This window comes from Alexandromys fortis, unplaced genomic scaffold, assembly GCF_014885135.2.
Source record: "Alexandromys fortis isolate MF-2015 unplaced genomic scaffold, M_Fortis_MF-2015_v1.1 scaffold_56, whole genome shotgun sequence".
In the NCBI taxonomy this organism is placed as follows: Eukaryota; Metazoa; Chordata; class Mammalia; order Rodentia; family Cricetidae; genus Alexandromys; species Alexandromys fortis.
The window spans coordinates 1,255,971-1,268,716 of record NW_026067935.1 but is presented as its reverse complement, the minus strand read 5'-3'; the positions used below and the strand labels follow the sequence as shown (position 1 = coordinate 1,268,716).

General features: G+C 42.3%; 1 protein-coding gene across 5 annotated transcripts in view; it reads right to left on the bottom strand.

Moving 5' to 3' along the window:
- The window catches only part of LOC126504324 (zinc finger protein 11), a 40,002-nt gene that overhangs the window by 15,372 nt on the left and 11,884 nt on the right, over window positions 1-12,746 (bottom strand). Inside the window, exons 3-5 of one of the 5 annotated variants that reach the window (XM_050146618.1) lie at window positions 12,646-12,741; window positions 10,090-10,677; window positions 8,953-9,837 (exon numbers count right to left, since the gene is read on the bottom strand). The exons of 2 other annotated variants lie outside the window; for them this stretch is intronic. In XM_050146618.1, coding sequence (XP_050002575.1) covers window positions 9,335-9,837; window positions 10,090-10,677; window positions 12,646-12,741 — 1,187 coding nt within the window. In that variant the 3' untranslated portion in view covers window positions 8,953-9,334. Of the gene's footprint in view, window positions 1-8,952; window positions 10,678-10,786; window positions 10,931-12,645; window positions 12,742-12,746 lie in introns of those variants that run through there. 2 more of the 5 variants (XM_050146616.1, XM_050146615.1) reach the window with 2 other exon arrangements.

Below are 12,746 nucleotides of genomic sequence, written 5' to 3'. Positions count from 1 at the left end.
ACTTGCTCAGCCTGCTTTCCTATAGAATCCAGGACAACCACCCAGAATGGGTTGAGCCCTCCCCCAGCGATCCCTAAAGAAAATGTCCCACAGCATTGCCTGTACCCGAGTCATATGGAGGATTTTCTTAATTATGGTTCCCTCTTCTCAGATAGCTCCACATTGTGTGAAACTGACCAACAAAGAATAAAGAAGAGGAGGAAGATGGTGGTGACAGCCCAGTGCGCTTTGGGGAATTTCAAATCCTAAGTCAAACAGATCAGCTTTCAGGGAGAAAGACAAGCTGACTGGAAATGAAAGCCTCTTAATGAGGTGCAGATTAAGACTGAATTACTGAGAGATGATGTACAGAGAAGTAAAGTCACATAAATAATGGCTCTCAAGGAGGTAAATAAGGCAGGATAGGATGCCAAAAATTTATACTACAGATCACTAAACCCATTTGCACAACCTCCTGAAATGTCATGGGGTATCCACCAGAGAAGACTATTTGGATGTGGGTTTGAGCCAATAGAAAGTTTTTGTTAGCCAGTCAATGATCACACTGGCTGTTTAGGATCCCAGTGTTGCCCTGAGCCTTTCTCGGGGTGAGCTTTCAAGCACAAAAACCATTGCCTGGGTTGACATACTTCAGATGCAAGAACACTTAGCCAAAAGCAGAACCACAGAAAGCAAAAACCAAGGTTAGTACATTTAAAGACTTTCCTGAACTATGGATTTTTGTGCATTAGGCCTTTTTTTGTTTGTTTGTTTGTTTGTTTTTGTTTTGCCTAGTGGTGCTGCCTGTGTGTTCAGTTTTCAGGCTTGCATGGTACTTCCATCATGGAGTCAGTTGTGTTAAGCTCTGGGAGCCTGGGGCTGGAGAGATGGCTCAGAGGATAAGAGCACTGAATGCTCTTCCAAAGGTTCTAAGTTCAATTCCCAGCACCCACATGATGGCTTATAACCATCCAGAATGAGATCGGTGCCCTCTTCTGACATGTAGGCGTATATACAGGCATAACATAATAAAAATAAATAAATAAATGTTTAAAAAAAGTTCTGGGAGCCTGTTACAAAAGGATCACTGCTTACTGGCTTGCTTTCCAATGTTTGCTCAACTACTATTCTTAGGCCCACCTCCCTAGGAATGGCACTACCTGCCTACAAATGGCGCCACCAGAAGTGGGCTGGGTCCTCTAGATCAATTAGCAATTAGGCCAAGCTCATAGAGGCTATTTGCCAATTGAGGTTCCCACTCCCAAAATGACTCTGAATTGTGTCAAACTGACAGGTTAAGCTAACTATGACACTAATTGTCTTAGTTACTTTTCTATTGCTGTGATAAAACACCATGACCAAGGCAGCTTACAGAAGCAGAGTTTATCTGGGGCTTACAGTTACAAAAGGATATCATCCATCACAATCATGGCGGGGATCATGCCAGCAGTCAGGCAGGCTTAGTGCTGGAGCAGCCGCTGAGAACTCATATAGGAGTATACAAACAAGGAGCAGAAGCACACTGAATGACCCACGTCTTTTGAAAGCTCAAAGCCTGTCACCCCAGCGACACCTTCTTCAAACAAGGCCACATTCCTTAATCTTTCCCAAACAGCCACCAACCAGAGACCCGAGTATTCAAAAGCCAGAGACTTATGGAATACATGTCATTCAAACCACCACAGCCATGGTGTTTTACCACAAGAGAAGAGTAAGAGACAGAAGTTGATACCAAGAGTGGGGTCTGCCATTAAGAAACTGACAATGTTGGGTTTTGGAGAGATGTGGAGGGCTTTGAGATTTTGGACTAGAAGACTGGATGAACACTGAAAGCAGAGCTTCATGAACCATCTTAGCAGGAGAAAATAGTTACGAGAGATATGTGGGCTACGGAGGCCGGGGTCAAGAGGTTTCACAGGGGAATAAAGCAACTGGGTTTACATTCTTGTGATATTTTTACATATGATATGGCTGTTTTCTACCCTGGTCCCAAGAATTTGCTGGATTGATTTCTTTGGTGGATATTTCAAGACAGTCTAATACTGACTGTTACATGGTGGTCACTCTTATGAAGGTCTATACTGAGAAATACCAGATGGGAATTTTTAGATGAAATAAACCCTTTCTTCCCTAAGTTGCTTTTGGTCATGGGATTTTGTGATATCAATAGAAACCTAATCAGACAGACACCTTTGTACCTGGGATCTGGAAAGTCTGAGCTCAGGTCCTCATCCATGCCAACCCAAGCACTTTAACCACAGCATCACCATCATAGCCCCACGTCTCAGTCCTGAATCAGAGCCAAGGGGCTTCCGGTCTTTTCACTGGTGATGCTGGCACAACAGCAGATATGGTGAAGATGGCCATGTTGGATTTCAGGACTAAAGCTAAAGTCAGGCCGCACGAGGAAACATGGGTTAGCACTGCAAAATATGCCTCATGTGCATTATGAGTTTGACTTTTAATTTATAGTTTTTATTAGTATTTTGAAGGTGTACAGTGTGTGTGCATGGCTCTCCATGCCAAGATATGTGTGTGGGGGTTAGATGACAACCTTCCAGGTGATTCCATCCTGAAACTTTTGCAGAGGTTCTGGGAAGCAAACTCAGTTTACACCTGTACCTCCAGATCAATCGTGCTGTTCCCTGAGCTTATTCTTGGTCCTCACATCCTTGACCATGGCCAGATTGTCCCCAACCCCCACACTCTCCTATGCAACCAGTGTATACGATTGCAGTCGAAACACCAAGAAGCCCTGGTGTATGTGTCTGGTGTATTTCAGTTCGAAGGGCTGTTTCCCAGAGTTCCTAAGGAAGAAATGACAAAGCACTAGTGCACTCATAAAAGATGACATTTCCTGAGCCACGGGTCAAAAAGCATAAATTATATGACCTCACTGGAGGAAAAACTTAAGGGTTGTTGTTGCTGCCGCTGTTGTTTTGGAGGTAGCATTATTCCCTTAGTGTGTCGTGCACATCGTTCATCTGAAGAAAAAAAAAACATACTAGGTGTGGAGGATATTCACTCAACCCAGGGCCCTTTCCAGATGCAGTCAATAACAAAAGAACTATGGTGTTATCTGAGCATCTGTCAGAACAAGAGAGTCAGCTCTAGCAGCATGCATGACAGGATAGAGCACAGCCCTGCTCCCCTCTCAGCTTGAGCGAGGCCAAGCAGCAAAAGCTGCCCGTGGGGAGCCTAGCAGATGGGAAGATACATAGTAGCCCTGCAGCAGTAGCAACACTCTGGGAGGAAGCTGAATGGCCTCTGTAGGATTGTGTAGGACTAGGACATAGTGTCTCTGACACATTCTTCTGTACCTAGTGCTGAGAGGTGGCAAAGAAGGCTGTTGGGGACTCAGTGCACAACTAATCTAACCAATTGGTAAGCATCAGATGGAGACCAATAGAGGAAGAAAGAATCAACCTTTGGCTTCCACATACACATAGAGGAGTTTACACACACACACACACACACACACACTCACCATAGAAACACACAAATAAGCTGGGCAGTGATGGCGCACGCCTTTAATCCCAGCACTCGGGAGGCAAAGACAAGCCGATCTCTGAGTTCCAGACCAGTCTGGTTTAGAAAAAGAGTTCCAGGTCAGCGAGGGCTGCACAAAGAAACCCTTTCTCAAAAAAGAAACTGCAAACATGTATTGATAAAGAAGTGAAGAAAAAGGATCATTTATACAATGTTGATGGAGATGTAAATTAGGACAGTCATTGTGCAGAATAGTACAAATGGTCTTCAACAGGCAAAAGAATGCCACTGTCATCCAGTAAGCACAGTACTGGGTGTAGACTGAAAGGGAGTGAAAGATCATGTTGAATACAAATGTGTGTACTCCTATAATCACTGCAGTGCTATTTGCAGTAGCTAAGATATGGGAACAAAGTATCCATCAACAATGAATCATAGAGTGGTGTGGGAAGTCCTTCTGTATATGTGTTTCTTTTATTGGTTAATGAATAAAGCTATTTTGGCCAGTGGCTTAGCAAACTAGATCAAGGCAGGAATTCCAAGCAGATAGAGGAGGAAAGAAGGCGGAGTCAGGTAGAAGCCATGTAGCTGCCACAGGAGAGAGACGCTGGATACCAGATGGGACCTTACAGGTAGGCCACAGCCACATGGCAAAACACAGATTAATGGAAATGGGTTAATTTAAGATATAAGAGCTAGCTAGCAATACGCTTAAGTGATTGGACAAGCAGTGTTTTAATTAACAGTTTCTGTGTGGTTATTTTGGGTCTGGGCATCCAGGAAAATGAACAAGCAGTCTCCATCTAGGACAAACACTAGACGAACAAACTCAAACACTATTCGCTAAAACGTAAATTCCTTGATTTGCAACATGAATGACCTCAAAGGATAACACATAGAGAAAGCACCATATGTTATAAAATAATAAACTCTGTATTTATACACACACACACACACACACACACACACACACACACACACACGATAGAGAGAAACCCTTCCTGTCTCGGAATGTTATGGTGAACCGCACCATCCTCCATCTCATAGAGATCTTCCCGTCTTTGCCTCCAGGGTATTGGGGTTAAATATATGTGTCAGGGCTGGAGAGATGGCTCAGTGGTTAAGAGCATTGCCTGCTCTTCCAAAGGTCCTGAGTTCAATTCCCAGCAACCACTTGGTGGCTCACAACCATCTGTAATGAGGTCTGGTGCCCTCTTCTGGCCTGCAGGCATACACACAGACAGAATATTGTATACATAATAAATAAATATTTAAAAATAAATAAATAAATGTGTCAACTTACCCATCACATTTTAAAGAATTATTCTTCAAGAAATAGAAAGTAGAACAGCTATGTCCTCAGTAAAAAGTGGAAGAGAAGGGATGTTGGGGTGCTTGAAAGTTATACTTAGATAGGAAACGTACTTTTTCCTGTTCTCTTACATAAGTGGTTCTCAGCATTCCTAATGCGGCAACCCTTTAATACAGTTCCTCATATTGTGGTGACCCCAACTATAAATGCTATTTTGCTACTGTCATGAATCATAATGCAAATATCTGATACGCAGTCCCCCAAAAGGGTCACAACCCATGGGCTGAGAACCTCTGTCTTAAATGCTAACATGGCATAGGCTAATGTGCTGCCTTCACAAAGCAACTAAAAGAATTCTGATTAGTCTTAGGACGAGAAAGGCAATATGGGATATCGTGTGTGTGTGTGTGTGTGTGTATTTGTTGCTTTTCTTGGTTAATGAATATTGCTGCTTTAGCCTATTGCAGGGCAGAATATAGCCAGGCTGGAAGAGATGTGGAGAGAAAGAAGGTAGAGTCAGGGAGATGCCATGGAGCTGCCCAAGAAGCAAGAGGTAACAAACCCCCAGCCTCATGTTAAAATAAAAAAAATAATAGAAATGGGTTAATTCAAGATGTAAAAGCTAGCTAGAAATACGCCTGAGTTATTGGCCAAGCAGTGTTATAATTAATATAGTTTTTGTGTCTGGGTTGCTGGGAAATGAACAAGCAGTCTCCATTTACAGAAAGGTTTAGGTAAAAAGTATGCTAATTATACATTTGATTACAAGGTTTATACATACTTTAAAACTTCAAACCATATTTCATATATAACTATTATTATGAGTCTATTACAAATATCTTAGATGCAGAACACCCAGAACCCCAAAATACAACTGTACTATAAAAAATCATAACTATATATCAGGATTGAAAGCTCCTATACTATATGGAAACAGAAGACTAAAGGAAAAGTGAAAGCCATTACACAAACCATGACAGAGAATTACACTGTGCAGATGTCGCTCGAGATGAAACTAAGCGTCTAGGAGACAAGAAGGTGAATAATTACAAAATAACTCAACAAAAACTTTTTTTAAAAAAAGATTTATTTTTTTTCACCCATTGGTTTTTGCCTTCATGTATGTCTGTATGAGAGTGCTAGATCCCCCAAGAACTGAAGTCACAGACAGTTGTGAGCTGCCATGTGGGTGCTTAGAATTGAACCCATGTCCTCTGGAAAAGCAATCATGCTCTTAACTTCTGTGCCATCTCTCCAGCCCGCTTCCTCCCTGCCCCCCCCCCCAATAAAACCTTTGGCGTGTCCACACTGAAGCCTTCCCAAAGCATGCTCACTCCACATGAACATACCTTCACTTTTAGCAGTTCCATGAAAGTGAACATACAGCCTGTTTTGTTTCTAAGGTAGTCTTACTCTACAGTGCAGGGCATACATACACCTGCCCAAGCTGGCCTTGCCAATGACTGTCCCGCCTCAGCTTCCCAAATCTAGGATTCAGCTATTAAAGCGTTACACCCGGCAACAAAGTCCTTCTGGTAGACACTGCTGTGTCCTGCTGATGGAGCATCTATTACATTCTATCTGCTCTGTGTGCTTGATTGCGTTTCACAAGCGTCAGAACCCTGTACGAACGATGCCTCACCAGCTGTTGTCTGAGGAAACTGGGTCAGCGAATTTGCTGAATTTCATGTCACTTATACAATGGAAAGGAAGAATTATTTATCTTATTGTGTAGGAAAAAATGACACTTGCTGTGAGAATGCCTGCCATCAGTCCCAGCACCAGGAAGGCAGAGATAGGCGGGTGTCTGTGAGCTTGGGGCCAGCTTGGACTACAGACCAAGTTCCAGGTCAGCAAGAACTACATAGTAAGATCCTGACTCCAAAATGAAGGAATGAATGAATGAATAGAAAAAGAACAAAAGAAGGGGAAAAGGAATATAATATACTAATTTAAAAATATCTTTATGTATCAAGCATTCTTTTGAGCTACCAACCAGCCCCCAAATCATGACACAGAGACTTATTAGCTATGAACACTCAGCTAGCCTATGCTCATTGCTGGCTAGCCTTTTTTCTTAAACTTAAATTAACCTGTTTCTCTTCATCTACATTTACGTTGGGGCGTTTTACCTTTCTTTCTGTATGTCCTAGTCTGTCTGTCTGGTAGCTGCCTAGCTGGCCCTGAGCATTTCCGTCTCTTTCCTCCTCATTCTCTCCCCTCTTCTTCTTCTCTCAATTCTAGATTTCTCCTCCTATTTATTCTCTCTTGGCCATTCAGCTTTGTATTAGACCAATCAGGTGCCTTACATAGGCAGGGTGCAATAACAACACATCTTTACATGATTGCACAAACTCAGCATAGACAAAAGTAACACCCCTTCACACAGCTAAATTAATATTCCACAGCATAAACAAACATAACACATCTTTGCCTAGACAAAACATTCTGCCACAACATCTCTATGTATGTTCACACTATGTGAGAGCATCTTAGAATTAGTTTCTAATATAAAATTTAATTACACCGTCTTAAAATATGGTAAGGGTTATATGAACAGAATCATAAACTTCATGAGGCAAATCATACATTATGTCTTCCGTGGGTAACAGGTAAATCAAGATGAATTAATACCAGGAAATTCTAAACCAAGAACTATGACATTTTGAAGAAATATATTCAGTGAAAACAAAGTGAAAATCTCCCCTCAGAATATGTGAGTATTCTAGGTAGCTATAATTTACCAACTCCTTTAAAATTCACAGAAATTCTACACAGAATTCTATAATTCTCTTCCCAATCATTATTCAAACAGACCCATCTACCATTCTCCTAAAATTTACCTTTAGATCATAGGAGTTGGACACCTGAATCTGTAAAAATGAACAGCAAATATTTATGTGTGCTTTGAGTCCAAAAAAGGGGAAATTGAGTGGGTCTGATAAAATCTTATAACTTACAATTCAAGATTCAGAATATTATGATACAATATTCTACTCCTACAACCCTCATAATTTCTGGATAATCATTAAAAAGAATGAATAAAAGTTATTCATATAAGAACGGTCTCCTCCAAATTCTTTAATACTGTGATGGAACTGGGAGTTCCATTTGGTCTATGAGTCATTCAATATACTTCAAAATATTCGGTAAGTTTCTTAATGCCCTGTGAAGTAGGATCTGCCGCCTGTATTCTTGAGCACAGTGGTTCAATGTCTGTGACAGAAAGAGAAGTCATTCAATATATGCTAATGATAAAACATTAATGATCTTTATCTATTTTCTAAAATGAATTTCACGATACAGTGTATACAACATTCAAAGCCCACTATATGATCTACAGAGAATACATCAATAATTCCCAGGAAGCGGCTTGGTGTGTCTGTTGGAAGGACCTGAGAGCTGGGCCTTGTGCAGGTCTGAGCAGTCTGGGGCTGTTTACTAAATGGAAATGGTAGCAGTTACTTCCACGCACAGACGAGTTGCCTGATGACTCTGGTATCTGTGAGCTGCTTCTTCCAAGCACAGGAAAGATGTCAGTAACTTTCTGCCAAATTTCACGTATTTGTAGGATTTCTATCTTACACTAATTCCTGTAAGTAAATTAAAAGCTGAAACATGGGTGAAAGCTCGCATAATCTGTTTATTTTGTAAAAAGAATTTCCAAATTGAATAGCTGGCCCTTGTGAGGTATCGAATACTGGACAGTGGTCTTTTCTGAGTCATTGCGTATATAGATTTTCTGGGACTGCACAGATGGCTCAGCAGTTCGTAGCTGCTCTTGCAGAGGACCTGGGTTCAGCTTCCAGTCCCCACACGGCAGCTCACAGCTGTCTGTAACTTCAGGATTCAATGCCCTTCTCTGCTCTCCAAAGACACTGCATGCATGTGGTGGGCATGCAGGCAAAGCATCCAAACAAATGAAAATAAATTAATAATCCATTATAAAGGTTCTATCTAGTAAGAATTTTTTTACATAAAATGATGGAATTTGGGGCTGGAGAGATGGCTCAGTGGTTAAGAGCATTGCCTGCTCTTCTAAAGGTCCTGAGTTCAATTCCCAGCAACCACATGGTGGCTCACAACCATCTGTAATGAGGTCTGGTGCCCTCTTCTGGCCTGCAGGCATGCACACAGACACNGGTGCCCTCTTCTGGCCTGCAGGCATGCACACAGACACAATATTATATACATAATAAATAAATAAATAAATAAATAAATAAATAAATAATTTTAAAAAAATGATGGAATTTGGTCAGTACGGTCTATTAGTTTCATTCCACTATAAATTGGTGTTTGATTACTTAAACATTTTTTTTGTCGCACTCTTTCTTAAATTACATGTAGATGTGTGTTTGCCTGTGTGGAGCATGTGCATATGAGTGCAGGAGCCCTTGAAGGCCAAAGCTTGGCTTGGATCCCAGGAGTTTTAAGAGATTCTAATCCACCCAATAGGGGTGCTGGCAACCAAGCTTGGTCTCCACAAAAGCAGTGCAGGTTCTAAGCCATCTCTCCAGTTCCCTTTATCACATTGTTTTCTCTCTCTTGCTTCCCTCACTTATGAATCCTTTGATGGCGCATGAAATTCGAATAGTTATTAAAGGCTTTCCCGCATTCTTTGCATTGATAGGGTTTTTCTCCGGTATGAATCCTCTCGTGTCGACAAAGTGTCGCGCTGTCCTTAAAAGCCTTGTCGCACTCTCTACACTGGAAGGGTTTCTCTCTCGTGTGAGTTACCTGGTGCCGGTGAAGGTGTGAGGAACAGTTAAAAGCTTTGCCGCATGCTTGGCAGCGGTAGGGCTTCTCCCCGGTGTGAACCCTTCGGTGTTGGGTAAGGTGTGAAGCGCAGCGACAGACCTTGCCACACTCTGCACATCGGTAGAGGCTAGCTCCGGTGTGCAGTCTCTGGTGCAGATCAAAGGACGAGGGACGGTGATAGCCTTTGCCACATTCCTGGCAGGTGTAGGGCTTCTCGGCGCTGTGGCTTGCCCGGTGCCTATATAGCTGTGAAGAACAGGCGAAGGCCCTGCCACATTTCTTACACCTGTACGGTTTCTCTGCAAAATGAATATTCTGGTGTTGGTTAAGGTGCGAAGAGCGGCTAAAGGCCTCTCCACACTCTTTACACACATAGAGCTTCTCGCGCGCATGGGTTCTCAGATGCCGATGAAGGCGTGAAGAATAGCTAAAGGATTTGCCACAATCTCCACATCGATATGCCGTCACCCCCGAGTGGATTTTCTGGTGTCGGTGAAAGTGGGCAGGGCTGTGAAAGGCTTTCTCGCACATGTTACACGTGTAAGGCTTACCTCCCGCGTGAATCGCCTGGTGTCGAGTCAGGGTTGACCTATTGTTGAAGGCTTTGTCACATTCTTGGCATTCATAGGGTTTCTCGCCTGTATGGATTATCCGGTGTCGAGTCAGGGTTGAATGATAATAAAACCCTTTGCCACATTCTTGACATTTATATGGTTTTTCTCCCGAGTGGATCCTCTGGTGTTGGTTAAGGTACGAGGAGAAGTGAAAGGCCTTGTCACACACTGTACACTTGTAGGGTTTCTCTGCAGCGTGGATCATCTGGTGCCGGGTCAGGGTTGAAACATTGTTGAAGGCTTTGCCACACTCTTGGCAAGGGTAGGGTTTCGCTCCTGTGTGGATTATCTGGTGTCGAGTGAGGTTTGAACTATTATTAAAGGTTTTGCCACATTCTTCACACTGGTAAAGCTTCTCTCTTTTTGGAGCCCTCCGTTTTCTAGTAGAAGTTGCATTATAAGTAAAAGCTTTGCCACCTTCTTTATGATTCTGAGACTTCTCTTGAACAGGTGGCCGTGGATGGGTAGCGAGTTCTGAGTGCTGAGCAAAGTCTTCCCCAGACAGGTTGTATCTGCAGAGGTCCTCTAGGAAAAGGAGTACAGTGGTCTTTACTGAGATTTGAACCATGATTCCAGCTGTAGAATTCTTGTACTAACAAGTTTTTCTCTCCAATATGAACACCTTTATAATTACCTAGGATAGGACCCTCCTTGATGACTGGTCTACCATTGCGCATGCACTGTGTTTTCACAATGTCCTTATCAGCATTTAGGTTAGGGAAAATGGAGTGTTGAACTGAGTGTGTGGCTCACACCAATAATACTGGCACTTGAAAATCTGAGGCAAGAGGATTGTCATGAGTTCAAGGTTAGCTTAAAGTACATAGAAAATTCCAGGACAGCCTAGTCTACAGAGTGAAACCCCACTTTTAAAGGGGGGATAACTTTCTATATTTATTAAATTTGTACTTTTGGCATAAGGAAAACTTGTTTGCTAATGACAGAATAATGACTCTTTCAAAAGAATAAAATCAGCCAGTTAGAAATGTGAGTGTGTGTGTGTGTGTGTGTGTGTGTGTGTGTGTGTGTGTGTGATGGATGGATACATGTGCCGAAAGGCCAGAGAAAGGCATGGGAGTCTTTCTCTAGCACTCTCTGCCTTTTTGTTTTGAGACAGAGTCTCTCCCAAATGATCTTATAGCTTGTGTCTAAGATGGCATCCAGCACCCAGCAAGCCCCAGTGATTCTCCCATCTCTACTGCTCCTAATGTTGCAATTACTGAGGCATATAGGAAGGTGCCCGACTATATGACAGCTGAGATCTAGAGCTCATTGCTCAGACTTGGGCAGCAAGTGCTCTTTCCCACTGAACCATCTCTTCTCTCTCTCTTTCTCTCTCTCTCACACACAGGTATATACAACCTTATTGAAACTGTAGTAATAGTAGACTTTTTAATTTAACTTATTATTAACTTTTGTTATCCCGATGTACACAGTATTAGAAACTGCTAGCCAACAGCAAAATACAGGTTAAAAACTAAAATTATTATCCCAGCACTCTGGAGGCAGAGGCAGGCGGATCTCTGTGAGTTCGAGACCAGCCTGGTCTACAGAGCTAATGCCAGGACAGGCTCCAAAGCCACAGAGAAACCCTGTCTCGAAAAAACAAAAAAAAACCTAAAATTATTATCAGCTGGTGTTCAAGAACCTACTCTAAAATAAAATAGAACATAGACCATGGGATTGAAAAACAAGAAAAAGAACTACTTCATAAAATTCTTAATAAGCAACAATGTACCATGAAAAATACCTCCCAGATTAAAACGATTTTCAATTTTGGCAATATACCCATGAAGAATGTGCATTTTAAATGACTGATATTGACAGTTTTTTTTTTTAAAAAAAGCACTAAAATCTCACATAAAAAAGCTCTGTACAGCACTGCAATGAATAGCTACATGAACGACATTAAGCAAACCTTTTAATCCACATCATGTGCATGTCTGTGTGAAGGTACGCCATGTGTGTGAGTGCGTTCATAGGGGCCAGAAGATGGAGAACCACCCTTTGGTGGGTGGTTCTGAGCTGCCTGACGAGGATGCTGGAAATCAAACTCAAGTCATATGAAGGACAGCAAGTGCTGTCAACTTCTTTCTGAGCCATCTCTCCGGCCTGAAAAACTTCTTTTTGGTGTTAATATTTCATTTGTATGGCTTTAACACAGAGGTCTGCAGACATGTGCATAATTTTCTGAGGCCCACAAAGAAAGAAAAGAAAAATCGGGGGGGGGGAGATTATGCAGACCTTCAAAAGAAGGACTGCTGTCACTGGCGATGGGCTGGGAGGTCCCTAGAGAAGGAGATGCAGAAGATTGAGCAGTGTGATGAACACAGGGCAGCTTGTTTTCTCCTTTAGTAAAAGAAACAAGTGTAGTCCCTTGAGAAGTCATCGCCACTGACTCAGGCTTCCGAATCTCTATATCTCCAAGCCTCTCTTCCTTCTGGATCTTTGGACTGCTCAACTGCATCCTTGAATTCTTTCACGCCTACCTACCTGGACATACGGTTCCTGACTCTTGTCTCTTTACATCCAAAGGCTCCTTGCTCTGCTCCAGAAATGTGACCAGGTAAGGTTTACACGCAGCAAGACCTGTT